We start from the raw sequence: 26067 nt of genomic DNA, 5'->3' as shown, positions 1-26067 counted from the left end.
GGATCATATACTCATTTCCTTGTTTCGAGGCTCAGAAATAGTGTAGGTGAAGGTCTTAACGGAATTTTGCTCGATATTCACAGCTTCGACTTAACTGTAGCGAATGCTGCGCTATCTAGATGCAACGATCGTAGAATTCATCTAAGTTGTAATTTGTATTTCTCACGCAAAAGCATAAATCTACCCAATCATACTCCTCTTCCTCCCCCTCAGTCTCACATCCGCCAACCTCTTGAGCACTCTCTTCGCGTCGCTAAAGCTCTCCCCGTACGCCTTCAACACCTCTTGGAACAGATACTCCGCACTGGGGTGAGTTGCCGCAAACGCCCTCTCCAGCACATACAAGTCCACAGCCCTGTCCTCATCCTGTGACTGCTTGGTCGCCTGCGCCGCAAGACCAAAATCAATCAGCACAATATCTCCCGCCAACGAGGAATCCCGCGCAGGTTCAACCTTCGACGGCGCCGCTACCGGTGGCTCCTCACCCGACATAGCGGCCTCCCGCATAGTCGACACGGTCTGTCTGCCCGCCAACGGCTTCTGTGACGAACCCTCGGGACTCGCCTCCTCCTTGGGCGGCGGCGGCGCCCTCAACATGAGATTACTGGTTGTCAAATCCCCATGACAGACGGCTAGATCGTGCAACTTGGCTACCGCCCTGCCTATCCTGCGCATCAGGTCCAGGATCTCCCCATCACCTCCTCCTCCTCCTTGGTTTTGCTTCCCTGCGTCATTGTCCCCCTCCCCCTCCTCGGGAATGCTGGCGCTCCTCTCCTCCTTGAACGCACCGCGCTCAACCCACTCGTCCAGAACCCTCCTCACCGTCTTGCCCTCCACGAACTCCATCATAAGCCACCCATTGTCCCAGTCGCCCCCCAGCACGGCGGGGACGGGCACGCCTTCCTTGCGCACGCGCACGAGCACGCGGGCCTCGGCGAGGATGCGGAGCTTGGTGAGGCGCTTGTCGAGGATGGGGTGGCGGTAGGGCTTGGGCGGGCGGTACTTGAGGACTACGGGCGTGTTGGGCGTGAGGAAGTGGGTGCGGTAGACGAGGGCTTCGGCGCCTTGCGTCAGGAGCTCGAGTTGTGAGTTTGTGAAGGGCGCGGGCAGGATGTGGGAGGGTTGGGTGGTGGTGGTTGAGGGTGATGCCGTTTGTGAGGCGGCGGGGAGCGCCATGGTGGCCCGGGATCGAGATGTGGGTGGCGAAAAGGTGGTAGCGACAGAATTACACCGATTTATAAAAGGTTTATTCTTTCGTTGGCCTTTTGGTGTGCACTGGGTACGGAGTTGTTGTGTTGTGAAGGTGCATTCATACGTGTGGAAAGATTTGGCGAAGTTGAAGCTACCCCGCCAGATCAAGGAAACACACCATATCGATAAGCCACATACTTGACTGGAGACTCGATACTGATCAGCAATTACAGCCAACTAGTAGCGTGTTGTCGTTGAACTACAACTTTCAACGGTGCGGGAGTACTGAGGCAATCATGCTGATCTCAATTTCGGTTAGAATGCTTTCAAGTTCTTTAAAAATTCACGTCAAGTCCATGTACATCACAGTGCAGAGTGGAACTAAGTTTTTGTAACCAATATGAAGGCATTTAGGTTAATTCATCCTACATGATCCACCCATCTCTCATCCACTCTTGTGTAATCAAGTTTTCCGTCTCATTGGATGTCTTCTGGTAGAAATTTGAAAAGGTCAAGGAATGCAAGGAACCCATCAGCCGCAGGCTCGATGGTTCGTTGAGTGTTATAGAAAACGCCATTCGTCCCTTCTGTGATGGCCATACTCCATAAGCTAGAAGCGGACGGGTGCTCATTAGAAAGCAATTCGCAAGAATCAGAAATCGAACCCGAGAAGAGGAACCTCGACCGAAACGGCGAGACGCCATTGCGGACGAGGCGACGAAGGTGAAAAGAATTGCAAGAATAACATGGACCACTGCGAAAAGCCACCCAATGCAACCATCCATTCCTTACACAACAGAAAGAAGAAATGAAAAAAGTAAGGAAAAAGTCGTAAGGGGCCGTAATAACATGCGGAGGTCCAGGTGGAACGCCGCCAAATATGCACAAAGAACCTAAATAGAGGGTTCATGGGAGAGGTAGCGACCATTCCATCGTTCAAGTTTCAATGACTTAAAACATGGTGCTCTTTCGCTTCTCAGCGCTGGTGAGGACGAGCCTGGGCATCTGTCGGCGCTCTGGTTCCTCGACGCGGATCTCAACGAGGCCTCCACCGAAGGAGCCCTCCTCGCTGCTGACACTGTTGGCCGTATAAGAGCCGCTGTTAGAGGTCCTGTCACGAGAACGCTCCTTGGAAGCCTTCCTCTCGGAGCCGATTGCGCCATTGGCAACAGCACGAAGGCTGCCGATGCTGGGCTTGCCAGAGAGGCTTCCGCTACCGGCACTGTGGACGCTATCGGTGTCGTTGTCGGAGTTCGGGAAAGACATCTCAGTCTCACTCACTGGGGTCATGCTTCCATTGCTGCCAGTGCGAACCCCACGACGACCGATTCCCGCACGAACGAGGTTGCTGACAGCCTGTCTTCGTTGACGAGCAGAAAAGTTCTTGCTGCCTTCGTGCTTGGTGGTGGGCTTGGCCTGGAGCTCCTCAAGCGGGGGTGGGCCGCGAGGTTGGCGCGTGGGATGCTCTCCAGCACGAGCCTGTCCGGGACCAAAGGTGCCAGTGCTTGGGGTGGCTGGGAAGCCGACGGGGCGAACGAGCGCCGACTTGGGGCCCTCAAGAGTCTCCGATTTGCCCTCCAAGGCGAGAGAAGAAGGCTGCTTCTTGTGGCCACGGCGGAAAGCGTTGGCAGATGGGGGCGGCAGGGGGACAACTTCCTGGGGTGGGGTGGACGACTTCTTGGGAGGAGAGGCACTGCGGGATCCCCATGGGCTGGGAGTGATCTCGTTCGGGGGAGAGACCTGAACAGTAGGCGTGTTCATCTTTGGGGGCGAGCCTGCGAAGCGCGGAGTTGGCGGAGGGGGCGAGTGAGACAGATTGGACTCGACCATCTGGACTGCAAGATCGTCGATTGCCTGCTGGGACTGCTGGTAATTGGGGTCCATGGCGTACTGGTACTGGCCAGTGAGGGGGTTGTAGACCACATACAGGCCAGGCTGGCCAGTCTCCTGCAACTGCTGTCCATACGCGTTTGCCTGCTGAAGGTTGGGGTTCGAGGTAAACTGCTGGTTCTGGCGAAGGCCACCGTTCATGTTGACATTTCCGAACTGCTGGACAGTGAGGTTGAGAAGTTGCTGTTGGAGTTGCTGCTGCCTCTGGGCGAGGTAAAGCTCGGTGGCCAAAAGCTGGGCCGCAATGTTCGGGTCGAGCTCGTTGTCGTCGTATTGGATCGAAGGGGGAGCCAGGATCTGGTCAGGAGCGTTGTAGAGCATCTGCTGCTGCTGCTGCTGCTGCTGCTGTTGCTGCTGCTGGAGCTGTTGCTGTTGAGTGTACTGGTTGCGAACAGCACCACCGAAGCCAGCACCAGTGGCAGTCTGCGGGACGGCATTGTAGTTCTGCTGCTGCCTGGTGTAACGGGCCTGGTTCATGCCACCAAGATTGTGCTGGTTCTGTCCATAGGGGGCTGATGCAGGCGGCTGGGCAGAAGACGGAGTCTTGGGAGCCGTGCGAAGGCCGGCGAGCAGGTGGGAACGGCTTGTTCGTGGAGTCTGAACCTCACCATTCTCGGCGATGGAGGCGACCTTGGGAGGAGAGGCGAGGCTCAGGCGCTTGAGAGAGGCACCTTTGCCGCGGGAAGCAAAGCCGGCCGTGGGCAGGCCAATGCCACCGCTGGAGCCAAAGTTGTTGTTATTGTTGTTGTAAGTCATTTGAGCGAGACCGCCAGCGTCCATGCTCATATTGATGATCTGCTTTGTCTAAAAGGCGGATGTGGATAAAAGCGTACTAAGCTGCGAGGATGAATGTCGCAGACCGGGAAGAGGGAGGATACAGAAGTGAAATTCTCGAGTCCGAGGGATCAGGATCAGTGAACGGCGAGTACAAAGAATGTCGGAGACGCGAGGATGAATTAGCTGAAGCGTCTGACGGTGAAAGGTGAACGTGTGCGTGTTAGGCAGACGTCGGACGTGAGGGATGGATGGTGTGGTGGGATTAGAAGATTAAGGACGGTAAGGCCTGAAGGCGTAAAGTAGTAGATAGATAGATGATGGAATTTCGATCGTAAACCGGCCGACGGGCAGTGTGTAAGTTCTTTTTTGGAAGGGGAGGAAGCTATTAACAACGAAGGAGCTCAGTGTCGGTGGACGCGCTTCACTGTTTTTGGGCGGGTGCTAAGCGAGAATAGCAGCGCAGTAGTGGCAGAGGGAAGGCGCGAGTCTGGGTGAGCGGGAAGCGGCGATTGAGGAACAAAGGCCAAAAGAGGGCTGAATACAGATAATAGTCAAGGATGGGACTGGAGCAGGCAGTGTTGCTGCGTCTGGTTTGTTTCGAACAAGAAGAAGAATTTGTTGAATGGGGTTTTTTGTTGATATGATTGTTGGTTGATGGTTTTCGGATGCAGTCGACTTGCGGGCTCTCTCGAGTTGCGATAGGAATCTATGTGGGAACAAGGAGCGACGGGACTGGGCGCGCTCGAATGGAGGATGCGAGATTAGTAGTAGGTAGTAAGTGAAGGTTTGACGACGACGACTAATAGATGTGGATGAGAGATGAAGAGGGAGTGTGGAATTGCGGACGGGGTGTGGGAGAGAAAATGGGTGGAGTGGGAGGTGGAAGAAGAAGAAGAGAGACGAAGAGGGAGAGGAGACGAAAGTGAGGAAGATGGGAAGGGGAGAAGAGTAATAAAAAAGAAGAGCAGAAGAGAGAGCGAGGAGGGATTAGGGATTAGGAATTGGGGGGGATTGGAGGCAACAGTTAGTGTAAGTAGGCGTAGGCGTAGGCGTAGGCGTAGGCGTAGGCCCGTAGGTAGGGACTGTTAGTGGTGTTAGGTGTAGTTAGGTGGTTATGGGTAGATGGGTTAAGGCTAGAAGAGCCCGAGAAGGATGAGAGAGGGAGGGAAGGAGGGAATGGGCAGGGATGAGGAGGGTAATGGAGGGATGGGTGGATGACTAGGGGTTAGGATTCAAGGAAGGAGGGGGGGGCAAAGGAGGGCAGGAGCCACGGGCAAAGCAAAGGGCGAATAACAATATGAAAGGGAAGGGGGAGATGTGATTGGTGACTCGGTGGGTGCTGGGTAGGGATGTGATGGGTAAGAGGTCGATAGGGCAGTCCAATCGGGGAAGCTGTCTACCATTACGAGTCCTCCTACGAGTCCTCTCTACACTGCTACTACTTGTACTTAATTAATGACCTTGCTACTTGGTACTGTAGATAGCTGAGGTGAATTCGGGCTGAGAGTGAACGTCTCAGAGTAGAGTACACAGTATACAATAATTACGCCTTCACCTTTGTCCTCACCATCACCTTCACATCAACTAACCTAAGTAGTAACTGTAACTGTAACGGTATGGGGAGTGCGTGCTGCGTCGTGCGGCGTGCGTGCATGTGTGCGTGCGTATTGTATGAGAATTGTTACGAGGTACATGTGAGGTGAGTGATATCCCCGCACGGTCCCTGTCAGGGGCTGCAATGAGCATCAAACGTCAACTAGGGGTACAGTTGGTACGAGTAGGTGTACGAAATATTCAATATTGCATCTTTGTCTCTACCAGAACAGTTCAATCCAGTCAGTCTCTTGTTTGTTGTAATGATTCTATTATTGTTCTCATCATTAGGTGGGAAGTGTTGAGCTAACCATAACGCGAAGCCTTTGAATGAAATGAGTGCTTGCTCGAACCACATCCTCCGCATTGAGTATTCTAATTGTACAAGGCACCTAATCTAAAGTATCTAACGGTACTCCGTACATCTCGGACGAAACCGACTGATACTTGTCACTGCAGAATGTAGATGGACAGATGTGGACAGATAGACAGAAGACAGACAGCAGATGGGGACGTTTGACATCGGCATAATTGAGGGTCATCCTGATCAACCGTTCACTCATGCATCAGATTCCGCATACTCCGAGAACCATCTACCTACCTCGTTTGTAAGTTGTAACCAACCCATAATTGACCTGGAATACCAGGATCGCACAGTCACAACTAAACAATTGATAACGACTTACCAAGTTACAAGTAACAAACATCTTAACAAGGAACAGGTAAATCTCCATTACAGTAATTCTCTCATAGGGGACGGAAGAGTCACAAGAATCGGCCCCTGCAGCAGCCAAACCCGCCCAGTCCAGTCACGCCAGTCACAGTCCATTCTGGTCTAGTCCATTCGTGTCTAGTTCAGTCTAATCGAGTCTAGCCCGTAAACAGTTCAGTTCAGTCCAGTCCAGTCCAGTCCAATCCAAGTCCAATCCAACTACCACTACAGGGGTATCAGGTGCTAGTCCCAACTTAGTATGGCCGACCCATCACTCATCGACAAATGAAACAGGCTCGGTTAGACTGGCCAATCACAATGTTTTCATCCCATTCGAATCCTCCCTTCACCTCACCCTTCACTTCACTTCAGCATCACTCCCATGTTCACTTCACTTCCCTCTAAAACATCCATATCAAAGATACTCGATTACAGACTGCATCCACATCTAAAACAATAAAATCAGGATGGAAAAGAAGGTTCAAGATGAAAACCAAGATTTCCAACTACGCCATTCGATGTCTTCCTCCCTACCTAAGCTGCCCTGAAATGAGCATCCGAACCCACCGAAATGGCCCACTCCACCGCCGCCGTCAGTCCGGCGTCGCCATCGCGCCGTCGCGCCGTCGTAAGCAGCCGTTGCGTTCCTCCCTCCTTGTGGAAACCCGGTCTTCAACAGTGAACACCCAATTACAGACATCATCCATGAAGATGCAGCAATCACAAACATCCAGTCCTGTGGTCCTTCTCCTGAGACCTCTCTGCCCGCCAGCCGCTGAAAGGAAAATAGCGATAGTAAGCAAGCGAACAACGCATCAACTAGCTACACTAATACTACGAACTGTTCCTGATCCGATCATCTCCATTATTGGATTGCTCGTCTTCCTACGAGTATTCTTCCCCTCATTGCTCGACAGACCTTCCGCGCCGCACAACGCACTGAGGGGTCATCCACTCCAATAGCGTCTAGACGAGCCACTCACACCCCATAATGTCCCATCACGCCCTGGGCCCCCAAATGTGCGTATGCCGATCCTGTCTGTCGTGTATCCGTCTGGGTCTGTCTATCTGAGTGTGCCTACAGACGTGCCTGCGTGCCTGCGTGTCTCCTCGGCGGTTATGCAGAGCGGCGTCTCGGGCCTGTTGATGATGGCCAGTCACTCTGTCTCTGGCCTCTCCTTGGTCTCTGCCTCTATTCTGCATCTGCATCTGCATCTGCACCAACACCTGTGACCTGCAGCCATCAATCATCATCTAATCTAATAATAAAATACCATCGTGGGGCTCGTGCTTTGTCCGCCCGCACACCTTGGTAATGGTTTATGCCGCCATCAATAATCACCATCATTCTGCCTCACTCAGGAAGTTCTGCGCATCCTCTTTGTCCGGTCGCGTTTCTAAAGACGCCGCTACTCACTACATGCATAGCTGGAGAAGAGCGCGCGCATAATGGTAGATTTATTTTCAACATATTCTATCCATTCATTATTGTCCGTCAGCTGCGACCCGTCCGTCAGCTCTCCGGGTGTGCACTGTGTAGGTGCAAGTACGTGCCTTCGCGTGCTCCAGGATCAACACTCCGAGTATCCATCCAATGCACAGAGGATCATCCTAAGCCGTGTGTTGTGATCATTGCGATTACGATTGCGATTGCGATTACGATTACGGTTGCGCACTCCACTTCAGCATCACTCGTACTGAATAATATAGTTACAGTACTGTTAATTAACTAAAGGATCATTTCTATAGGTACCGCCATGTAAAGCGCTACGGATATGGTGCAAGTCTCTATTCATGCATCCATTTGACTACTTCATAAGTACGGATTTCTGATAAACATCCTTCCTACTGCTGACTGGATAGTCTTCTCTTCAGTATTCTATCGCTTGTAAACCGTGTACTTGTACGGAGTAGTTGATACTTGTACGAGCGCAGAACATGCTCGCCGCTTGCCCCCGATGCACCGTCGACTTTTCCTTCTTCGTCTCCTTCGCTCCATTGCCTGCGATGCTAACGCACGAAGAAAAAAAGTCGACGCGTCGCTCCAATTTTCCTCCCTTCCTTTCCCACCAAGGCAAAATGATTTGCCTCCGAGTCCAATTTCCCCCGTCCCGTATTCGTTCCCCCAACGTGCTGCCTCCCATGCCAGTGCAAGCAAAGGCCCCGCTTGGCCCCGTTTCATCGCCGGGGATGCCCAGCGCGCAAGGCCCTGAAACTCGTCTCACCAACCCAGGCCGTGCGAATCTCGGTAGAGAATAAATTACAACCTATGCAGTATAGTGGAAGACAGGACAGGACAAGTCCAGGCCCCTGGCACGCCTTGCCTGGCAAGCAAGCATGCTCGCTCGAGCTAGGTTTGCACTAATTAACGACAATGAACGGGTTCATTCAGGAACAGGAACAGAAACAGGATCAGGGACAGAGACTCGAACGGGAACTCGAACTCGAACTGGAACGATGTTCCACGGATCCGGACACCGGCCCATGACCCAACGAAATATCCAATAGTGCGAATAGGTGATTCTTGCAATAATTGTTTCCTAGCTAAGAATCCGCTATTGCACTATGAACATACACACTGACTGTTACAGTGACTTCATCCCTTGCAACTAGTTAGTGACTTTAATTTATGGATGATATTTGAAGCAGTGGTGGTGCTTGGTTGCTTCTCCACTTGTCGCTCGTCAATTTTCCTGTCTTTCTCTCGCTTCTGTAACTGATACAAGTACAATAACTACAAGTAATTACTTGTATCAACAGGACCGATATCCACTTGTACTTGTTCTGTGCGCTCGCTACTTTATCGATGCTATCCGTCCTTCATCTCCCGTAGATCATCAATCCCCACATACTTTTCTGATTTGCCTTTCTCGGCCTGAACACATGATAATGTGCTCATCGTCAACAGAGCTTCGCATCGAACGCACTCCGTGAACTCAGGCCTTCGCGGTCCAGGACAAGTCCATCGGACATATATGACGATGGAATCAACGTAAATGGCACGGCAATACACCTTCCAGAATAGTGATCGAATAGCGCCATCGCATAGACATTCTATCGTCTGGATATGCTCTTCCACAATGGCAATGTCTCCAAAATAGATACAGTTACTCCACTCCATAAACGGGAGGGACATGTTCACGATTTCCAGGATAGGAAGTCCGAGACGGGACGGTACGGGGAACTCCAGAACGATTCATCGTGTCTCCAAGGCCGACAGACGGGCACGTCCGCCGTCTATTCTTACCTAGCACCAAACGGTGATATAGGTATGCTCCTACGATTTATGATGCATTCATTTATGCCACGAGCGATTACGGACAAGACGTCCGAAGGCAAAAGCCGTTGATCCGATCAATTTCCACTCTGGCCCATCATGTCATGCGAACTGTTCTTGATTGAGTAGTTGTGGGAATAACTATCGTTCTGTGCTTCTTCTCGCACGCCAATGGATAGATCTCCGCCGAATGGCGAGCAAGCTTTCTCACCTCAGCTCAGATGGCTGCGATTCCGTGCATCGCATTGCAGGCATGGCTATTATTTCCCGCTTATCGCCCAATACTCTCTCAGCTTTCTGGCTGCGAAAGAGGATTTCTACCCACTCCTTCCCAGTCCATCGAGTCCAATGCCTTGGGATTCGGCATGGGAACGATCACGGCTGTATGGTAAGCAGGTATATCTCCGCATATCCATGTGCGTGATGCAGACCATCCGCCCAGTCATGATCCTTCCTTCGTCTCGACTCCACCAACGTTGACTCGAACCCAACAGTAGAACCCGCCTGGGATGACATCAGCCCATGATCGGTAAGTAGGTTAGCAGTATTGGTGACTTCCATTATGTAGCCAGCCAGGAAGCAAGATTGAAGCATCGCCAACAACTCCCGAACGGCCAGCGTTAATGGCCAGCTGAGGGTTATATTGCCAATAGACCAATCAGAGTCCTGCGTCTGTGGGAAACGAAACACACGAGACCGACATGTGATGACGGCCCCATGGATGCTAAACTTAGCGTTTCGGACATCCTTGCAATGCTGCGACCGTAAGTGCGACTCTATGAGGCAGGCGTTCATCACGGAGTTGGGGGGGCACATGGGGGATGCAATCCTGAAACGATATCGCGGCCCCAAGATGCATTATTATGGCGTCTTGACTCTTGAGGGCAGGGCAGACAAGCTAATCGCGCGCACGCAGGCGCCATCTGCTGCGACGACGACTCTTTTCACACTCCGTCGTCTATTCCATTTCTTACACCATCTTACTACTGCTGTGCCTGTAGGAAATTCCTTCCCTTTCTTCCTTTCTCTCCAAACTTTCTTTTCTTTTTCTATTCCTATCAATTTCATCTTGTCGCGTTTCATTCGTCCATCAACCTTTCTGTCATCTTTTTCCCAAGTTCCCTTGGCTGTATTCATATCACCGCGTCTCTTGTATAGTTTCTTGATCGGGTCGCTGGTCGATACGCGAGCAACGAGGTCCCTCACTTCCAATTGAGCACATAAAGAAAGATATTCGAAGCAAGGGGTCACACCACAAGCACGTGTCATTCCTAAGAAAACGACCCAATCCACGAGGACCATACGCCCGGACACGCACGAAGGCACCACTCAGGAGCATTTCCCTTTTCTAGGTGCAGCGATAAAGTAGCTAAAGAGTCGGGAGAAAAGCATCAGATAGGCGTGTGTAAGGCGCTTTGTGTATCCAAGATATCGACCGGTTGGGAACACAACCTTTCATTCCAACGGGCGCGCCCCTCACTCTGGTCTATCTTGTTGTCCGTCGTACAAAGTCAAACACAAGAGATAACCAACCCACCTCCTCTTTCTCCCCCCCCACTTCCTGGAACATCTTCTTCCAGGAAATCAACAATCACTGCCCGCCCTACGCACACAGACTCCGCAGTCATCATGGACTTCTACACGACGCTCATCCTGCCGATCAAGCTGATCCTCTTCGGCATCCTCTTCCTGATCGTCGCGGAGAAAATGGACCTCACCGTCTCTTCCAAGGACGAAATCTCCCGAGCCAAAGCCCAAGCAAAAGAAGAAGCCATAGCAGAGCTCCAAGCACAAGAACAGCAAGTCAAGGCTCGCCTCGCCGCCGTCCGCGCAAGAAGCGACTCCGTCATGTCCTCCTCCTCCCAATCCTCCTCGCACTCCTCCTACGCCACTGCCTCTCCTCCCCAGGCGGCGGCGGCGGCGACGGCAGATCAACGCCCACGCAGCTCCCACTCAAGACGATCGCACCGCTCGCAGAGCCCTGCCGACCACCCGCTACAACAACTCTCTCGCAAAGCATCCCCCCTCCCCAGCAGCGGCACCGCCTCCCCAGCAAAGCAATCCTCCCGCTCGAGCTCCAGCTCCAGCGCGAGCCACGGCCTCCCCGTCGGTGCTAGCTTCTCGGACATCCTGCAGCGTCGCAGGGCGAAGGACTCGTCGTCGGCGTCTAAGCGGCCGAAGCTGCTCGACATCCCGATTGAGAAGATGGAGAGGATGGCGAGTGCCGCGGCGGCGAAGGCCGGGAAGAGCAGCTCCAGGAAGCATGCGAAGACGCCTACTATGGCGAGTTTCTCGAGGAGGTGATGAGTTGTGGGTTTGAAAAGATCGGTTGGAGGAGGAAAGATACTTATGTTTGTCAGGGCTTGGGGACCATGGCGTGTTGGTTCTCTGTTATGTGGTTATCATGTTGGACTCATTCATTTTTGCAAAGCGAAAGGGGTAAAAGGGGCGTTATTGGGAGGGATTTTCTGGTCGGTTTCCATCATATAGCAAGCGTGCTATATAGCTACATCTCATCGTCGTTCTCCATGATTCTAAAAATCGGGAACAGACGGAGTAAATGAGAATATGAAGTTCGTGCAATCACATTCAATATCATTCCCTCAAATGCCAAATCAAAAGTGCTATAATTCCGGTCTCTTGCCTTCGTACAATCAGATCTTGACAGCACTTCGACGGTTTCCCTCTTTATCTCCCGTTCTCTATCTCTCTTGCTCCTTCTCTCTCATCCGACACAGTTGATGTCTTGCCCTGTTCAAAGCAAGGAGGATGTTCCGTTACTCCATCGATTAGGCATTGAAACATATATATCACGTACGATCACGTACACTGGCGAATATGGAAATGTTTGAACTTGAGATGAGATGTAATTCTGTTCTAACACTGCAGACAGAGGCCAGCCCCTAGTACAGATATATACGTAGGCTAGAGGCAGATTGCTATCCTCTCATCGTTCTCTAGGATAGTAAGCAATAAACAGGTGGAGGGTGCTGCTACATGAACCAACGGAATAGCATCATCTCATAGCATATAAAATCATACTAGATCAAGTGATCTTCTTAGAAACAATCGATTTAAGGTGATTTGTACCCCCAAGCCAACTGTCTCTTGTCTTGCGACTTCCAAGCAGAATCACAACATCGTAGACTTTTAAAGATCGAAGAAAGCTTCTCACATATTTTAATAGGCTCAGTGTTGATAGGAGACGATATTGGAAGAAAGATGCAATTCTACATTATCATCTCCACGGAAACTTATGTTGTCGTCGTGTACCTGTCGGCCAGACACTACTCCGGGCCACATACTTCCTTCGATCTATTTACGTATATATGCACCCATGCACTGCACTTCTTATGGTGTTGAAAAGCCCGCCCCCCTTATGCATTGAAAACATACCACCGACGTCAATGGGGACAAAGGAGATAAGGTTTGATGAGAATCGTCGAGTGACCGAGGAGATAAGGGGAGATCTACCTCCTCCTCCCTAGCATCTCCACCCCGAAACCGTCTCTACCTTCCTCCTTCGTGATCCTCTCGGCCGCCTTGACAAGATCGAACGTGATGTCCTCGCCAACGACGCTGTCCTTCGCATACTTGTCGTGCGTCTGGACGAAATGCCGGATCCACTTCGCGGCGGTCCAGAGCGTGCCGTCGGCGCGCTTGCGGATCAGGTCGAGGTAGCGTGCGAGGTCGCACCGCGTCTCGACGTCGACGTTCATGCTGTTGAGGTAGTTCTCCACCAGGGGGATCAGCCCCGGGAACCCGCCGTCCGGCTGCCCGTTGATGATGTCGTTGACGGTCATGAGTTCGTATTCGTCGTCGACGGGGCCGAGGGGCGTGCCGGGTCGAGATGGCGTCGATGCGTGGTTGTTGGTTGTGGTTTCGTCCTGGGGGGTGGCGGTTCCGCTGGCGTTTGTGGACCTTTGAGATGCGGGCACCGGTCGCGAAGAGAAGGGGTTCTTGCGGAAGTGGAATTTCTGCGTCGAAACGGCGTCCCGGATGTGTGCTGTCTCCATGTTCTCCGACACCTTGGTGATGGGAATGTAGAAGTTGAGGTCGTAGGAGAGGATCGCGCGGGTGATGAGCACGATGAAGATGGAGAAGGCGGCATTCTCGAAGTCGGTGATCTGGATCTCCATCGGGCGGAACTCGACTCGCCAGCCCGTATCGGAGCCTGGCGGCGGAGGCTTGAAGCGCATGTGCTGCCAGTTGGTGGACTGAAGGTTTTCGAAGTGATCGGCTTTGGTAAGGTCGAGCTCCTCAAGATCCTCCGCGAAGACGACGATGGGGTCTCGGATGAAGAGATGGGCGAAATGCGTGGCGAGGAGATCATCCATGCCGCCTTCAACCAACCGTTTCTTGAGATCTTCATCGACGATCAGATTTGGGTCGAGATACTCTGGTCGAAGGCGCGAGTCCTGCGAAATATATGTCGAATTTGAGGCGTAACGGGATTTCGGCAGCCGCCACCGGTCATTTTTCAGAGGCTGTTATGTGTCAGTACTCTCATACGATCACTAGGTCTAGAGCCAGATGAGCCTACCTTCTCTCCAAGCTCCTCCGGGGTGCGGTCATCGACTGCATTTCCAATCTGGTTCCAACGGACGTCGGTGTCGGCGAGGAAACCCTTGTAGACCGGAGTTGCCGCAGTCAAGGCAAGCAAAATGGGACCAAGAGGGCTCAGCTGGTCATACATCTTACGTCCCTCCTCGATATTCTTTGCCTGGAAGGTAATCTGAAGACAGCAGCTACCCATGCCGAAAGCCATAGCATCCATGTAGATGAAGTTAGCTTTAGCAGCTCCATTGCGGACATCGTCATCTTCAGGCCAGCGGTGTAGGTCGTAATTCACTGTTGGATCCTTCCATGGCCATTGGGTCTTTTCATCCTTGAAAACGGGCACATTGATTTCGACCTTCCTGCCTCGACGGGAGCGGATGTTGGCAGCTAGAGTTGGGAAGCGAATGTGGGGATTAGCAATCTCGTCAGGGACATAATGAGACCGAAGCTTGGGTCCAGCAACCTCGTATGAAGGTACAGTGCAGTCCGGTGAGCCCAACCGTGGGAATGTAGTCAGTGTGATGGGATACTCTTCAGATGCCATATGCTCTTTTGCGATCTTTCGTCTGCACTCGTTCGTCAGTAAATTAAGCGTGATCATGCCTGCGGCGAACGATTGGCATTACCGCCACTTCATATTCGGCTCCACATCTAGAAGATCTTTGAAGCCGATTCCCCATGGCTTTCCGGGCGTAGCTTCAAGCATGAAGCGCCCGAACTCGGGATGGAAGACTGGGGCGGTAGTCTGATTCTCGCTATAGCATCATCAATACAGGAACCAGGGAGGAGAATACTGATGAGCTCACTGGACCGGACCCCTCTCGACGTCTGGCACACCACCTCCCTGGCTTAGCAGTTTCTCATCGGAAGCCAAAGCCGCTAGGATGTCTGCTTGCCGAAGCGAGAGTCGGACCTTGCGATGTTCGTCATCGTAGGCTACGACTAGATATTCGACCTTTTTGACAGCACACACATTAGAACCGGACGAAAAGAGTGAACAAAACTTTGCACTGAATCATGCACCGCCGCCACCTTACCTCATCACCCCAGAGAAGAGCATCACGCTCCTTACCCCTTGCGTTTCGCCAGATGGCAAGCAATTGCTGCAGTACACGTTAGCTGGGGGCCCCGTTTGGAAACTCAAGATAGAGGAAGCATGTTGCCGGAAAGTCGTACTTCTATACCCCAGGATCGGACATGGCCCGCGACCTTTTTGGCTTCTGGCCACTCCAGGGGAGTTCCAATGGCACTGTTTTTGATACGAGAAGTGGTTAGTGAATGGTACAACGGTGTTGGCGGCGGCACATGTCTCACAGCAGGCCCATTCCCCCAGACAGGTCTCGGTCGTGCAGGCGCAGGCAGGAGCAGCAGCAGCAAGCAAGAAACCCTCAAAAGCCCTCGAGAAATGAAAAGAAGGGAGACACGAGCGATACAGAGGACGCGTGAGTGGCCGTTTAGGGTTTTCTAAGCGCGAGTGGCTGTCGTGTGGTGAAAGGCTCGGGGTACACAGCAGCAGATTAAATCGTCTAAACTTAGCGGGGTAAGTGATGGTCTTGAAGTAGTCTCAGTCACGCTCGGCGGGCAGATCTCACTCTCCACCACGACAATCTCCAGCTAGATAGAGACAGTAGACTCTATGGTTGAAAAGAAAAGCAGAGGAGGAAAGCGTCTGCCAAGGAGAGACGTAGTATTTTCGCTCAGTGAGTGTATGTTAGGTAGTCAAGATCTTCCTTTGGGTAGATCTGTAGATTAACTAATGATAATACAGATGCAGGTCCTGGATGGATTAATAATACCCAGACGTCTCTGGAAGAAAAATTAAGCTTTCCGACTACGGCAGCTCCGTCCAATCACATCCACCTCGACTGACGTCTGGCCATCACCTCGCATCCCGCTTCCGGAACTCCCTTCCTTAACACACACACTACACTCTTCATCATCGGTGAATGGACATGTATATGTACGTGTGAACAAGTGTGAATATGTGAATGCCTTCAGTCAATTGCATGGAGAAGACAATTGTGTGGTTACACATCTTCGATCCGACGACGTTTTCTTACAAACCGTTGCTTCCGTCCCGTCTGTCTGTCTAGTCGCCGTTCTGATCCATCCATCTATGCCTCCTCCATCCACCATTCATTCATTCACCCATCTCACTTCAATTATGCTTGTCTCGATTGGCAATCTTCGTTTGCCCACCCCTGCAACGACGTACGGCATCGAAACCCTTCCCCCCCTCCGTAACCATTTGACAGCAGCACGTAGCACGACCTGAGACTCCTGTATGTATATGCTGCGTTCTCGCCGGCCTGTGTAACTTTGTCTTTCGCGGCCCACGCCCACGTGCAGATGGATGGATATTCGGCTTCAGGGATCTATCTATGTACCCAGTACCCAGTACGCAGCCCAGCCCCAGCCCCAGCCAGGCCAGCCCACACAGCACATCACACGCCCGCCCGTCTGCCCCCCCGAAAGGAACCAGAAAAAGAAAAGAAAAACAAAAAGAAAGAGGGTGTAACGAAACGAAACTTACGCAAGACGCAGAGAAATGAATCGGCGACACCACCTCTACCTCTTACCACCGCCACCACCATCACCAAAACAAAGCCATTCAATGGATGGGTTTCATGCAAATCCGCACGGGACGGGACGTTTTGTCTCGAAAAGCACTAACCAACCAGCTAACCAACTAACTGAGAATCAGTCGAGGGAAAAAAAACACACACATCGAGTTCTGAGGCACAACGGCCATGGGAAAATGCATGTTTTGGTGATTGAGAAAAAAGCCACCCCCTCCGTTTAGAAACCTAGACGTTAGCTACCTATATACACGGAACGCAAAGAGCCCTCCGTACTTTATCTATGTCTTGCAAAAGCCAAACATCCTCCGTACACACGACACATACACGCCGCAACGGCCCCTCGCCCGCTCGCCGCTTCTCGCTATGCCCTGCGAGAGCCCACATGCTGTACGTATCTGTCAAGCAAAAAGGACGATCCCAAAGACCCTATTCTCCAGCCCAGTGGCCTGTCGGCGATCACACCAACATCATCGTTGGGCATTGAGAGTTATCGTCCTGAATCCCTCTTCCGGGCGGCCTGCATGACGCCCATGGTCGTACAATACTACGCGAGAAAATGGCTGTCGTTTCGGGGGGGTGGGAGCGCGCGGGCGCGGGCGCGGAGGAGACAGGGCTGGGGCTGGTTTGACAGTTTTATTGTTGGTGATTAGGGCCAGATGCGGCATGCGGGTGCTTTTTACGGAGTACTCTCTCTGCTATTGAACCCCCCCCCCCCCCCCCCCCCCCCGGCCACTACTCCACCACGTATGTAATATGTATGTACGCTGCACAGATCGCAGACGTTGTGCTGGACGCTGTACCTCCGCGCCGTACCGATTAGGGAATTTGGAGCGAGTCGATCGTAACCCAACGGTTCCGAGAGTGTCACAAATGGAAGACCTGCAGCAAGGTTGTGTTGCGTACATTACAACAACAAGGTCAATCATACGATCGTGCAAAGATTTTTTTGGGACAGTTTGATAACGCTTTTTTTCTTTTCAGGAAGAATCCCTGTCTCTCTCTCTCTCTCTCGTCACAGCAGACCTCAAAGTCATGCTGGTACTGGTGCTGGTATTGCTGCTCTCCGACATACTGTATACAATACGTACCCCCCTCCCTTTGCTTCTGATAAAGCAATCAAGTCTCACAGAACGATGCCCTCGACAGGGAAAAAAATGATCCAATGTATCCCGGACTGCATGTATCCGCACGCCCAAAAACGCCAACCGCCAACGGACCGAGAATCATAACTCGCCGTGGAAAGGAACCCAGAGTACAGTGCAGCGCCATAGCTGGTACTGGTGGCCTGAAAGCCCCCAGTCATGTGCCAAAATGCAACTATTGCTGGTGGAAATCACACCAAAGAAAACAAAACCTAGGTACAGAGTGCAGGAACTGGAAAGATGCAGGGTCTGCGGGTAGCTTAGACCCAGATCCAACAAATATAATGAAGATTACTTTACGAAGCCTCTCGTCTCTGATAAGACAAATCTGCCGGGAGCCCTGGCTCCAGCCTGGGAATAGAAAATCGTATCGATGATGCTTTTTGCGCCGAAACCCCTCAAGTCGGTGGTATGTTGGTAGGTTGTAAATGTGTAGTGGCCATGTGATGGTATGATTATGGTGTTATAGGACGTTAGAATTAGTATGGTGTTCGTCCATCTAGCCGTAGGGCGATATATCGCGGGTGAAATCATCAACAGTGGTAAGATGTATCCAACTTTCGTGTGGATGTAATGGATATGTGCGGCAGGGTGTATCGATGCAATGTGCAGAACTGTGTGTAAAAGGAAAAAAGTCAAGTGAACGATGCGGTGATAATCGTAGAAGTTGCGTTACGCAGCAGGAGATCCTTCCCCTAACGATTTCGGTCGGAGGTTAGAGCTCGCCATGGCCTTGTTGCCACCCATCTTGCGAGTCAATTTTGCGTAATCTAGGTATTGTTAATGAATTCATAGTCTTCTGGTGGATAAGGTCCCACTTACGCAATCCACATGCATTACAGAGTGTCCGTGCTCCGTCAGGACCTCGACGCCATTCTGGAGTCTCTGCGCGGTTGCAGCTATGGCATCTGCCTGGAGGTGCGGCGCGCTGTACGACGGATCAGTTCCGCTGTCAAATTATTCATAGGGGATAAGCCTACCGGCCGGCGCTTCTTCAGTTCTGCTCCTGCAAATCCACCTCCGGCTTTAGTGTCCTCGTGGAATGCATTGTGTGGTGATTCGTGATCGAAATTATTTACCGGCCTGTAATGAGCCTCTCGAGGCGGTTCTACAAGGCTCGCCTGTTGGTGACTAAAAACCATCTCACGCATCCTCTGGAGAGAAAGCTGGATCTGTTCGCCCTGTTTGACCATTTCATCCACTTCTTCGAGCCTAGGCATGGATTGCGGGGTTATGCCGGTGCGAGAATGCTCGTGTGCTCGCTGCCTGTACACTTTGGAAAAGTCGGTGATGCGGCCAGCACCCTCCGCCAACTATCTATGTCAGACAACAAATTACTCGGAATAGAGCAGAGAAATACATACTTGGTTGAGCGAAGCTTCCATATCAAAGCTGTCGAGATGTCGCTTCACCGATTCACCGAACGGCGCTAGATTGGATCTTCCCAATTTTCTGTCTTCGGGTCGGTTTGGATCACTGGAGTCCCTCCATGAAGGGGGAGGGTAGCGCGGAGGAGCTGAGTAGGCAGTGGCCGACGCAGGATAGGCAGAATTAGGTCCGGTGGGGGCAGGTGCAGAGAGGGGATAGTTGGGTGGATATTGCGAGTAGCCATATTGCGAGTTTGCGGGTCCTGCCGAATGAGCACCGGATTCGAGCGCAGAAGATGGTTGCGGAGGCGGATAAGGCCGTGGAGTCCCCGTAGGAGATTGAGTTGTGCGCAGAGGATGAAGAGTAGGGAGTTTGGAACTAGGTTGCGATGAGAATGAAGATCGTGCCAGTGGATCCGAAGGTGGAGGTGGCGCTGTAGAATTCGAGTTCATGAAAGGGCTTCGGGGATGCGAGAAAGGGTTCGGAGGACCGGTAGGATGATTGGCATGGTCAACGGAGAAATTTCGACTTCTCGGCTCAGCCGGCGATGTTGTTGCGGTCGAAGGTGGGGGAGGAAAAGGCGGAGGCGCTGTTTCAGGCGCAGAAGGAGGGAGAGGCGGATACGGCAAGGGCTGTTCCGATCCCAGTGCTTCATGGATGGATGGGAGGGATTGTCGTGCCGGTGGTCGTTGGTCTTTCTGCTCGTTATCTGATGTTCTTCGTGATTCGGGTGGAGATAACAGACCACCTAGGGCCCCAGGAAGTGTGACCGCATTTGATGGTTGGTGATTGCCGTAGGCGTTTGAAGGCCTATTGAAGGGATGTAACGGGCTGGGCATGGAAGACGTGGAATGTTTCCTTTGATAATCCATCTCTTCTCGCTTGATTTTGTCGGCACCTAACTGGCTGATTGGGGGCAAGCCAATACTGTATATCTAGTCAGCAAGAGGAATACACGGATCGTGAGTACGAATCGCCAGGGCAAGAAGATATAGATGGGACAGAGAATGAACATACCTCTGCCTATGAGGGGCTTCTACTGTTTCCATGGAGTCGGAGAGCTTTTTCGGACCGATACTTGTGGTCGCTTGGATGGGTAGGTGAAGCGATTATGGTTGTCGCGAGGGTGGGGAAACCAATGTAGAAGTTCGCAATTCCACAGAGGAAGAGCTGCACCTTTCCGCGAAAGCAATATCTCACAGCGCGAACAAAGCTAGGGGTGGTTCGCTGCGCAACGATGCTACCAGGTCCAACCCCGACCACCGCGCGGGTATCCGTACAGTATCTCTACAATCCACCCCACTGGTGTTCCACGGGAGGTTGCAGTAGGAGATATTGCGCCGCCAGTGTGTACCAAAGATAGATCCAGTGAGTAGCGATTCGCCCAGGTCCGGGAAAGGATTTATCTATCGAGCGATTGGGGTGAGTATTGGCAATTGCGTTTGTGGTTGTGGTTGTGGTTGTAGTCGCGGCTGCTCATGCAATGGATGTTTTGGTAATGGCGAGGGCGGGCACAACTGGCAATGGGACGATATCGTGTGTCAACTCCGATGATCCACCTCTTTACAGCTGCGACGGAGGCGACGAGGACGAGGATGCGTAAACGGAAAGGTGGTGCATGTACGAGTAAGAAAAGCGAGCGGGTTTTCGAGAAGGAAGGGAATATGTGTTTGTGTATTGGAAGTCGCGGGAGCGGGAGCGGGTGTGGGTGTATGTATGTGTATTGCGGGCGTGGCGTGGTGGACGGTTGACGGAGATGACGATGATGGTGGTGTGTTTTTGGAGCGGTTCAAGGGAATGGTCGCCGTAGTAGTGGTAGCGGTAGTAGTGGCAGTGGTAGCGGTGGTAGTAGTGGTATTGGTATCGGTATTGGTGGTGAGGGAACCTTTGGACGAGGATGCATGGACCGACCGACAAGAAAACAAGCAAGATGAAGAGATCAGCCAGCCAGCGCAACACGGCGTGAGATTTCCGGTTACACGTGATCTGACGCTGTGTTCGGATGCAGGAAGGAAAGGAAAGGGTATGTAGAATACTCCGTACAGTGGATGTATGTATGTATGTGTTGTGTAAAGTTACGTGAGAAAGAAGAGAAGAGAAGGAGAAGAGAAAGGACAAGAGGAAACGAGAAAGGGCAGTGCGACGTTGTAGCAAGCAAAGCAAGTGGAGTGTTGGATTGGGGTGGGATAGGATAGGATAGGATGGAATAGGATAGGATGGAATAGGATGGGATGGGATAGGATGGGATGGGCTCACGGGTCTACCGTCTGTGAGTAGGACGCCGCAAAGTAATGGTGGTTGGTGGTGGTCTACCTAGTGAGTAGGTAACTGGACCGTACGAGTGGGTAGGTATGCCGTATGAGACGATGCGTAGATGTACGGTACGAGTAGGTAGAGTAGAGTAATAGAGTAGAGTAGAGTAGAGTAGAGTTACGGCAGAGCTGGAGTAGCAGACTCGAGAGAGTAGAGTTCGAAAAGACGGGACTAGGTAGGGTAGGGGACAAGGAACAAGGGACTAGGGGACTAGGGTTTAGAGAAGAAGAGAGATCGGAGATCAGGGCAAGTCACATTTGTTCGACAAGGATCTTCTGCAGCAACGCTATACTACACTGGAATCGTTGAACCGGGATGGGATGTGGGTATGGGATATGACACTGTACATACAGAAAAGACTATGTGTGACGGACCAGGGGGGCGTTGGAGGGGGACGGGGGTGGGAGGGAGTGATGGGATGATGGAGGGAGGGAGGGAGGGATGGAGGGGAGGGGGGGGGTTCGAGGGAACGGCGACTCCAACTACCTAAACGAAAGAAAGATGCGGGAAGATTGATTTTGATTTGATTATTATTATTATTATTATTACTATTCAGATCCAAAGTTACGCGGATAGATAAATACATACAAACTGGGTTAGGAGAAGGAAAAGGGAGACAAGGATGTTGAGAAGGGGGCGATACGATGGCGGAGAGGGGGAAGAGAGCACCAGGACAGGACTAGGGATGGGATGGGATGGAAGAGAGAGAGAGAGAGAGAGAGAGAGAGCGAGAGCGCGAAAGAGCGAGATGAGATGAGATGATGGATGGATGGATGGATGGAAGGATGACTCTGTGGATTGGATGGAATCATGGATGGGATAGGATCATGGATATGGATGGCTCATGGGACGGTGGAAGGATGGGATGAGTTTATGGCGGCGGCGACGACGGCGGCGGCAATACAACCGACGATCGGGCGACAAAGCATGAGGCGATTTGCCTATTCCGGTAGCGATCTGCGTTAGATCTGGTGGGAAATCGGGAATCAGGGAACATGTTATTAATGTCTCTCCCCATCTCTCTCTTTTATGATGCAGGATGGGGTGTTTAAAGTTTCAAGTCGGAGATCTCTTGTTACGAGGAATGTATGTTGATGCCATCTCCACATCCAGGGTATGAATGATATCATAGTTCAGCGCAAAGGAGAGGGTGAATGATAGAAATAGGAAGAAGATGCAGAGGATATCAAGATGGAGATGGAGATGGAGATGGTAGCGTTGATCTAAGAGGTCTAAAAGGTTCTAAATCCGTCAATTGCCATGTGGTAAAACGAGTAGCGTACCCTCCCATTCACCCTCAATAAAGGATGGAAAATAGCCACGTTCAACCCCCTACCAAACTTCCAAACATCCACAATACGGCGAATACTAGCAATAATCACCCCATCGACCGTTTAACTAATCGTCTCATAAGAGCCATACCCTACTTCACCTACTCGTTAAGTTATTATCCAGTACTCACATCCGGAGTCGACATCCCTAATGACTAAATCGTCGTGTCGCATCGCATCGTATCGTATCGCCTGCCTCGCCTCGCCTCGCATCACATCGTACCATTTCGATGCAACAAAATGCCACTACAAATCATAATAATAGTAACAATACCAATAATTAATAAATAGGCCTAACACTTGTTTAGGGCGCATGCGGAAAAGCTGAGATGGCGATAAACGAGCTTATCGGTTTGTCTCCCTCGTGCCATTCGAGATTCCACCACGATCCAGTCTGCCAGTCTAGCACAGAGGCGTCTTATTTACTCCGTACCTGCTGTGGAATTGGGTGGGAGCGGGAGCACTCCGAAGATTCAACCTCGTAACTACAAGTACGGGTAGGCACTGTCATTATTGCACTTATTAGCACTGCCCATTATCGTTGCATTTTCTGTCAATCGTCATGCGCACTACCCACTACTACTAAGCAGCCCGCAGTCGACCCTAACTCTGCTCCATCGGTCTGGTCTATCCAACCATCTTCCGCGACCAACTCCCCGACGCGCGCCCCCATCATGCCGTTGACCTAACCACGATGAGATGAGATGCGATGCGATGTGATGCCTTGCTTCCCTTTCCCATCTCATCTCCATGCCCACTTTTCTTGCCTAGTTTTCTTTCTCCAACGACCAAACCAATGCCCTGGCGTGACGACGGCAAAACAGGTCTAGAGCCTCGCCTCGGAACGCCAGGTTCAGGATTGCTGCTGTACGGTAGGTATGTATTGAACATTACTTGTCTTGTGCATGAGACCAGGTCCAGAGCCAGGATCAGAACAAGAATCATCATGGGATTCGTCAACTCTCTCCATGTCCATGTACGAGGTACTCGTATGTTGGAACTTGGGAGCGAGCTGGCTGAAAGGCATGACCGCATGGCCACAGGGTGATCACAAATTTACAATCCCCATCTTGTCTGCAGGTGGTCGTCGTCGTCGTGGTTTGCCCGAAACCCGAGTGAATGGATCTCAGTCTGACACCCTGCGTGATACCTGTACACATTCGCATACCCATACCCATAACCATGCTCCTACGGTATACCCATCTCTGCCATCTCCATTTCCCCCCTCGTACAGCTGCATTTCCTTTCGATCGGTCATGCAGCCGCCCGGCTCCCACAATGTACGCCCATATGTTGTATGCTGTATGCTGAATGCCGTACGCTATACGTTGTGCGCTGGATGTGCTGTATGCTATATATTCTACATGTACGCCTTTCCCGAATAGGGATGCATATGCCCTTGGGTCGAATCCCCCCCAACCAATCCCCCAATCACATCCCCCGCCTTTCCAATAATGTATGTACGGAGTACTCTCACCATCTCATCCTCATCCTCCTTACTCTCGTCCTATCATCTTCCCTCACCATCACCGTCATAATCAGTTTCATCACCTTCACCATCTACATCTCATCGTCTTCATCACGTCCATCATCATCATCGTCGTCATCTTCATCATCTTCTTTCTCGATGTCTCCATAGCACTGTCTACTCCGTACATTCTTCGCTCAATGCATCACTCAACTCCAACCATAGCCTATTACCCTCTACGGAACACAGCACACGAGCTAACTCCATTATCCGTGTATCTACATTATTGTTTTGTGCCTTCGTTGCCTTTGTCCGTGCCCGTGCCCGTGCCATTACCAACCACTCACAGCCCTCCTCTCTTGTCTCCGTCATCGCTCCGGTCCAATTTCTCGCACGTCCAAAAGCCATCGGCATCATCATCACTCACTGACACAAACGCTTCTCCACACTCGAAACGAAATGACAGCAGTTCGTCGCGATATCCCTACAAGTACTTGGCTGCTCCGTCGCCTACTTGAATCGCCGACCATCTGCATCCAATCCTGGACTCCTGGCCCGTCCTGGCCTGTTCTGTCCTGCGCTCATCTCACAATGTAAGATCTCCCCGGCATCAAGCTCGCCGTTCATGCAGCCGCACGCCGATAGATGCCGCATCGGTCCCTCTCAAGTCGTCTCCAGTTCCAGGGATATTGACTCGAACCAAAGACAAAACACGAGATCAAAAGGATAAGCGGGAGCGACGGCGGACGTTAGCCCGGCCAATGCCTTCATCCGCACAGGCACCCAAACCGGCCCATTGCGCCCAAAGCACCCAACGTCGTTAGCGGAGAACTACAGCGAAGCCCTCCAGAAGCCCTCGCCAAATCCTTCTCTCTCAACCCGTCTCCCCTTCTCAGACAGGAAAGGAAAAGGACCACAGCAGAGACGGTGGAGAGAGTCCGCGATCCCATCAAACAATAACCAATGAGTCGCATGTGCCGCATGTGTACCGCGGACAGCCTACCTGCCCTTGCCAGTGCTTGAGGTCATTTCGTTCCCGTCTTCTTCTTTCCTTCTACTTCTTCTTCTTCTTCTTCTTCTCGTTCTTTCCTCGTGTTTCGTCCAATGCTCCGGCTGCTGCCAGGATGGCTAATGAGACATCTGCAAGCCGATCGAACACATCGGACCACTTTTTCTCGCCACAAGGGAACAGGTTCCAGCTTTTACCTACGCCTGCGTTATTGCATGCTCTCGAGCGGAGCATCGCTTAAGAAATCCTCATAAACATGGTGACACATGCGTGCATTGGTTGACTTGCGTCGAAGACGAGGGAAATGGCTTTTCGCTTGGGGCTCCCTCATGCTCGCTTACCACCTCAGCAAAAGCTCTCTATAGCAACTTAATCTCCCTAACAACAGTTGCACGAAGTACAAACGCTCCAGCTCCCAATGTTCATCAACAAAGTCTTCTGCGCCTACAATAATAATGCCGCCATAAATTCCTCCACACGTGTCCTGTACTACAGCCCTCCCTACTAACAATATAGCCACTCGATCGTGGAGCTACACATACCAGCACCAGCATCGCGAACGCATGCGCATATCCGCTGTCAAACGGCGTGCCTGCGATTGATGCACTAACGCCTCATTAGGCTGCCGGCGTCGTTTCTAGTTATCCGCATCTCGATCCGATAATCTGCATCCGCCAATTCTACCCATGTGTGCATTAATACAGCCCTCGGCTCCTCTTTGATGCTGGTCTGGAATTTTTTCCTCGCAGTCATGTTCGAGGCCTGGTTCCATGCCGGCAATTTCGTGACAGGTGCATAGCTGCCTCCGCGGTACAATTAACGCGATTCCAGACAACATCCTTCTCCAAGCAAAC

General features: G+C 51.8%; 9 protein-coding genes across 9 annotated transcripts; 4 read left to right on the top strand and 5 right to left on the bottom strand.

Moving 5' to 3' along the window:
- Positions 1-69: 69 nt before the first annotated feature.
- On the bottom strand, positions 70-1409 carry BU24DRAFT_423728 (kinase-like protein). Its single transcript, XM_033528321.1, has one exon. The coding sequence runs from the start codon at positions 1174-1176 to the stop codon at positions 181-183; it is 996 nt and encodes a 331-aa protein (XP_033383152.1). The 5' UTR covers positions 1177-1409; the 3' UTR covers positions 70-180.
- Positions 1410-1544: 135 nt separating this feature from the next.
- On the bottom strand, positions 1545-2059 carry BU24DRAFT_222428 (uncharacterized protein). Its single transcript, XM_033522073.1, has one exon. It carries the CDS (start codon positions 1974-1976, stop codon positions 1617-1619), a length of 360 nt encoding a protein of 119 aa, XP_033383151.1. The 5' UTR covers positions 1977-2059; the 3' UTR covers positions 1545-1616.
- On the bottom strand, positions 2060-4243 carry BU24DRAFT_222427 (uncharacterized protein). Its single transcript, XM_033522072.1, has one exon. It carries the CDS (start codon positions 3865-3867, stop codon positions 2143-2145), a length of 1725 nt encoding a protein of 574 aa, XP_033383150.1. The 5' UTR covers positions 3868-4243; the 3' UTR covers positions 2060-2142.
- Positions 4244-6734: 2491 nt separating this feature from the next.
- On the top strand, positions 6735-7126 carry BU24DRAFT_410514 (uncharacterized protein; the record flags this gene model as incomplete). Its single annotated transcript, XM_033525994.1, has 2 exons — positions 6735-6791; positions 6860-7126. The coding sequence occupies 2 exons, from the start codon at positions 6735-6737 to the stop codon at positions 7124-7126; spliced, it is 324 nt and encodes a 107-aa protein (XP_033383149.1).
- A 180-nt stretch (positions 7127-7306) lies between these two features.
- BU24DRAFT_222406 (uncharacterized protein) lies at positions 7307-7999 on the top strand. The gene has a single exon (XM_033522069.1). The coding sequence runs from the start codon at positions 7486-7488 to the stop codon at positions 7894-7896; it is 411 nt and encodes a 136-aa protein (XP_033383148.1). The 5' UTR covers positions 7307-7485; the 3' UTR covers positions 7897-7999.
- Positions 8000-10033: 2034 nt separating this feature from the next.
- Positions 10034-10863, top strand: BU24DRAFT_222410 (uncharacterized protein). The gene has a single exon (XM_033522070.1). It carries the CDS (start codon positions 10147-10149, stop codon positions 10654-10656), a length of 510 nt encoding a protein of 169 aa, XP_033383147.1. The 5' UTR covers positions 10034-10146; the 3' UTR covers positions 10657-10863.
- Positions 10864-11845, top strand: BU24DRAFT_222411 (uncharacterized protein). The gene has a single exon (XM_033522071.1). The coding sequence runs from the start codon at positions 11070-11072 to the stop codon at positions 11742-11744; it is 675 nt and encodes a 224-aa protein (XP_033383146.1). The 5' UTR covers positions 10864-11069; the 3' UTR covers positions 11745-11845.
- An 825-nt stretch (positions 11846-12670) lies between these two features.
- On the bottom strand, positions 12671-15742 carry BU24DRAFT_423724 (GCS-domain-containing protein). Its single transcript, XM_033528320.1, has 7 exons — positions 15315-15742; positions 15177-15249; positions 15038-15103; positions 14807-14955; positions 14627-14755; positions 13984-14566; positions 12671-13927 (listed from the first exon to the last, which is right to left on the bottom strand). Exons 1-7 carry the CDS (start codon positions 15323-15325, stop codon positions 12911-12913), a joined length of 2028 nt encoding a protein of 675 aa, XP_033383145.1. The 5' UTR covers positions 15326-15742; the 3' UTR covers positions 12671-12910.
- A 2506-nt stretch (positions 15743-18248) lies between these two features.
- BU24DRAFT_222303 (uncharacterized protein) lies at positions 18249-20474 on the bottom strand. Its single transcript, XM_033522068.1, has 5 exons — positions 20110-20474; positions 19089-20019; positions 18705-19037; positions 18547-18652; positions 18249-18494 (listed from the first exon to the last, which is right to left on the bottom strand). Exons 1-5 carry the CDS (start codon positions 20139-20141, stop codon positions 18397-18399), a joined length of 1500 nt encoding a protein of 499 aa, XP_033383144.1. The 5' UTR covers positions 20142-20474; the 3' UTR covers positions 18249-18396.
- Between the last annotated feature and the right edge of the window lie 5593 nt (positions 20475-26067).

Source organism: Aaosphaeria arxii, assembly GCF_010015735.1.
Source record: "Aaosphaeria arxii CBS 175.79 unplaced genomic scaffold BU24scaffold_5, whole genome shotgun sequence".
Taxonomy (NCBI): domain Eukaryota; kingdom Fungi; phylum Ascomycota; class Dothideomycetes; order Pleosporales; genus Aaosphaeria; species Aaosphaeria arxii.
This window is presented reverse-complemented; position numbering and strand designations above follow the sequence as displayed.